General features: G+C 35.5%; 1 protein-coding gene across 2 annotated transcripts in view; it reads left to right on the top strand.

Moving 5' to 3' along the window:
* Positions 1–1,930: 1,930 nt before the first annotated feature.
* The window catches only part of LOC111873725, a 17,044-nt gene continuing 13,724 nt past the window's right edge, over positions 1,931–5,250 (top strand). The window contains exons 1-2 of one of the 2 annotated variants that reach the window (XM_023868657.2): positions 1,931–2,199; positions 2,431–2,775. In XM_023868657.2, coding sequence (XP_023724425.1) covers positions 2,461–2,775 — 315 coding nt within the window. In that variant the 5' untranslated portion in view covers positions 1,931–2,199; positions 2,431–2,460. Of the gene's footprint in view, positions 2,267–2,430; positions 2,776–5,250 lie in introns of both variants that reach the window. The other variant, XM_023868658.2, reaches the window with a different exon arrangement.

Below are 5,250 nucleotides of genomic sequence, written 5' to 3'. Positions count from 1 at the left end.
TGAAGAGCTTCATAACTTGTACCCTTCACCATGTATAATTAGAATGACGAAGTGAAGGCAGATGAGATTGGCAGTGCATGTAGCACAAACGGGGAAGACGAATACATATAAAAATTTGGTTGAATAACCAGAAGGAAAGATACCACTAAGAAGACCAAGATGTAGGTGGGTGAATAATATTAAAATGAACCTTAGATAGGATGGGGAGGTATGGACTGGATTGATCAGGTTCAGAATAGGGACCAGTGGAAGGCTCTTGTTAAGGCGGTAACGAAACATGGGGTGTTTTATAATTCTTGGGAAGTTCTCGAGTAGCTGCACAACTGGCTGCTTCTCGAGAAGGGCTCAGTTCCATCACGTTAGTTTAATTAGGGCCACCAATAGAAGATTGCAGCTTTGTACGTTTCCTCTAAACGTGAAGAACATTATACTTAACATGTGAGATTTGAGGTTATATTTAACAGATGTGAATATTACTGCCATCTATGAGAAACATTAATGAATGTACCTCTAAGAGATGGCAGTACAAGTACACATTGGTGGGGGTGTCGTTTCACACCAGATAAAAGTTCGTAATTCTGCCATCTATGACATGATTTTTGCAACTAGGCCGGAATTGTGCCCAAATTGTCAGCAAGAGTACAATTGCACAAGTAAAGAAAAAGAAAAAGAAGTAACGGTACAGTAAACTGTCATGCTTACGTTAAGAAATATATTAAAAAATCGCGGGGAGACCGCTATAACGGAATAAGATGTTTATAAGTCTGTGCTACAGAGGTCCGGATGTGCATTGCCTAGGTAGTTATGTACATACATTTATTTTTCAAAATAATCAAAAGGACTTGCAACTCTGATGGCGGTATATAGGTAAGCTTCTGCCATCTATTAACTACAGGTGTAATTACATTATGATAATGTAATAAAAGATGGCAAGTCGGATACCAGTCGGTTACCTGTAATGCCGTTCGACGGAAAACAATATGTTAAAATGTAAATGCTGCTGTCATCTAATTGGTGATATTTACAATTATTGTTTAATTTCATGCTACAAAAAGATAACTGGCAGCACAATCTTAAATTTATCGTTCTCACCAGTGTAGGAAACATTGATAAAAGAACACTGCACAAACTGCCGATTTTAGGCTTTGACGGTGGGCCACTGGTGATGCTCATTCAACAGTGGTAAATTTATACTATGCAGACATGAGAAGAATAATATTAAAATGAACCGTAAGGAAAAGTATGTGAGGGTGCCAGACAGCATCTCTCTGGCCCTATGTATAGTATTCGTAGACTGGCGGATGACCAAGGTAATGGTGTCGAATGACTATCAAATTCTAAAAAGTTTTGATATATAGAATTAATTGATGTGATATAATATGGCGATCAGATTTAATTCAGATTACATTGTTGTCTTATGATCAATATTTAGTGATATTTATATAATAAAGAGCAATTTACAAAACGTGTTCATTAATGTTCCTGTTATTGACATCCCGCAAGAGAGGCATCCTCCCCCTCACCCGGCATTTTTAGAAAGAATTGAAAGTTAAAAAGAAAGAAGGAAATATACGAGATATTAATACCTAAAATTATATTCTTTTTTGATTATCTTAGGACAATCAGCAAAATTGTTCAACTGCTTCAGTGTAAGTCTGTAGGCAAGTCCCTAGCTGCAATCTCCCAGAAAAACGAAAATCCTAGCCGTACCCATGACATATAGCATTTGTAACATTGATCGCGAAGTATTGTAATGCACTGGAGGCAGTTAGGGCAGTGAACATAGTACTTTTCACAGCTTGTGAAAGATGGCAGCACACACTTAATGCTTATAACACTGCCATCTATTGAGTTCACAAAGGCTAAATTTTGCGATTAATAGCGCCTTACGTATTTGTTTTGTTTTAGTACATGCAGGGATGCCAATATATGTTACATGATGTTTATAATGTGGCATAATGTTTAAGAAAGTTGATGGATAGTGTGAGTGGCTCATAAGAGGTGGGAATTTAAGTACATGGTGACACTTTTGCTACTTTCTGTTCATTATACACCGAACGTTTTTGAAAGTGTTAATCTACAGGATTAATAAAAGAATGAATGAATGAACTGATTCAACAATAGCGCGCAAGGATGCAGGATTGTTTTTCTGCGTTTCTTCAGTTTGTAAATTCAGGATCATCTATGATAAATTATTAGGTTAGTGTATGATAGTTATATAATAAACACGCGATGACATAAAGAACACTTACAACTTCTTACAAAAGTAAGTCACAACTGTGGTATATATCTTGTAGTGTGTTTCACATGGCTGTTCAGTTAAGTATAAGACATCAAGTTTAATTTATCAGTCACTCTTATTTATTGATATACTTTTCAGTGTTATTAAAAACACTTTTATGCTAGAATTGCTGGTGATTTGTCTTTCAGACCTGTCTCACAGCAATCTTTTTTACCAACATGGGAACTTTGGTCTGTCCCTTGTGTTGTAATGAAAAATTTTCAAACCAGCTGTCACTCAGATATCATTTGTTGAGTGTCACAGATAATGTGTACTGCCCTGAATGCAGTCAGCGGTTTGATAGCATTCTCCAGCTTGCTGATCATTTGAATGGCATGTGTGGAAAAGCAGAATTTATTAGTGAATCTGAAGGATATATGCCAACAGAAAATTTAATTGAAGAAGAGAGAGTGGTAGTACATGAAGGCAAGACACATGATCCAGAAGTCACTGAGCTAAGCAATTCAGAAAATATGAACTCTGATTTCCATGAGGTAAGATGTATTTCTGTAACAGGTTTTGGTACACTTATGACTTAATTTCCTTCACATCCTTAAAGCATAATAAATAAAGATTGCTAAATTAATTATTGAACATAAATTTCTTTATTAAAATCCATCATAACACACCAACAAAAGAGTTGATGTTTAACGATATTTTGCTACATGTTTCGACTTTTTAGAAAGCCATCATCAGGCAAATTCGTAATTAATTAATTCATAATTAATGTGTTCATAAGCTATTGAATTGCATACAATATAATTCAGTGCAGTGTTGGATTTTTGACAATATATCATAATATAATAATACAAAACATAAAATACAATAAAAGATAAAGATTTTAAATGAGATAAGTTACATAATTAAAATATAATTAAGAACTATACATATAGTATGTCCTATTAAGGTAGGTTGTTGCAAACATAATGTTATGTTATAGTGTTTTTGCAGACACATGGCGACAGTTTTCTTGCTTTTATACATGTATGAAGTGGTTAAAATGTTTGGAGGCCCTTTGGTATGTGTGCAGTATTATCTAGTTTTGGTATCTGGGCATAACATAATGATAGTAATATTTAATGGGTGCAGCCCGGGTATTTAGAAGTGACAGTCCAGGAAAAGCTGCGCAGTGGATGGGCAGGTCCATCGTGAAAGTTGAGGGGTGCTGTGATTAGTTATTTGTTTTCAGTGTGAGCAGACATCTCAAGTTCAGTTAAAAGCATTCATACTTGTACAGTCAAGTTTTCTTGGAGTCATATTTGAGTGTATTATTCTCTATATACTGTATTAATATTTTATTTTATTGTTTATTTTTATTCGTTGATATTTTTTTTTGTTTATTTATATTTGTACATTTTTTCTCTCTCCTTTAACATGCCACCTACACAAAGTAAATTGAGTGGAAAAGTGTTGCATTCACAATCAAGAGAAATCGTTAGTAATGTATATAAGTATATGAAAGAGGCTGGGAGGAGACTACTACAGTGACATGAACTACACCAATTATGAAAAATGGTTAAAGGAGCAACTTATTCTTAACCTTCCCCCAAATTTTGTCCTTGTCATTGATAAAGCTCCCTACCATAATGTACAACTAAACAGAGCCCCTAACTCAAATTCAAGAAGAGATTTTATGATATCCTGGCTAAAGAATCACCTTCCACATATTACCTTCAATAACACTGATTTTTCATCATTGCGGAATCCAGACACATAATATGATCCTACCACTCAAACTGAAATACCTCTCCTGTAAAATAGATGGAATTTTTGCAGAACACAATCACAGTATTTTACGACTCCCTCGGTATCACCCAGAACTCAACCCAATTGAGTTAATATGGGCCACTGTAAAAAATTGGGTTGCTCAAAACAATACCACACTTAAGATGGATGATGTCATTAAACTGGCAGATCAAAAATTGGCTTCCATAACTGCAGAAGAATGGCAACGTAGGTGCCAACATGTAAGGAACATTGAGCAACAATTAATGGCACGGAAAGGCCTTTTGGACCCAGGACAGGAGTTCGTCTTCCATGTTGGCGTTGATAGTCATAACAGTTCTGATGATAGCTCCGATTCATTTGGTGGTGACAAAGAAGGACAGTCATGTGGAGATGATATCTGTGTGGTCATTACCGGTTTTGCCCCTTCAGAATAGACCTGGGTAATATGTAAATAAACTCTTCATGTATATAACAGTGAGAAGTGTATAATAGTGTATAGTACATAATAGTCTGCCATTCGGCACTTAAAACTTAACATCGCATGTGTGAACATCATCGAGAATAAACCGCCAACACTATGCAACACAATGAGGTAAGAAATTATTTCTTTTGGGAACGCCTGTACTGCATTCCCCTCCACACCTGTCAGCATGCTGGAGCTCTCCCCGCCACTACCAATACTTCTCCTACTCTGCGTCGGAGGACTGTCACTTCTAAATACCCGGGCTGTACCTCTATTTACGTGTATTATGTCTGGTCTGGTAGGAAGGCAGATTGCAACTCATTCATATTATTCTCAAACTGAAAGCTAGGTATAGATATAATATGAGCAACATGTCGTTTTATGTTCTACAGATCAAATTATCTTATTCTATTTCTTGAATATTTCAATACTCCACTGGGTCTTGGGAGTTCTTAGGGAGACCATGTTTGTATAGGTTGTGGGGAACTGGAAAAGCACAAACCTGACTTATTCATATTGTTCCTTAAGACATACAATAACATTTTTTAGATGTTTCATGTCCTTCCTCAATTACAGATTAAGTCCTTTGTTGCCAGCTACCAAAATATTGCCTTAAGTGAGCAAAATGGCACTAGGATTAAGGTACAGAATGTAAATGAGATTTTGTTGTCGTAAATGTTAGTTTTGTATACATACAATTTTTTCTGTGTTTTCATTTTTTAACATGTTTATATATTTTACTACAAAGCACAAACATGCATATATATATATATATATA

This window comes from Cryptotermes secundus, unplaced genomic scaffold (genome assembly GCF_002891405.2).
Source record: "Cryptotermes secundus unplaced genomic scaffold, Csec_1.0 scaffold31, whole genome shotgun sequence".
Lineage (NCBI taxonomy): Eukaryota > Metazoa > Arthropoda > Insecta > Blattodea > Kalotermitidae > Cryptotermes > Cryptotermes secundus.
The sequence above is the reverse complement of the archived record's forward strand: the minus strand, read 5'-3'. Positions and strand labels throughout refer to the sequence as shown.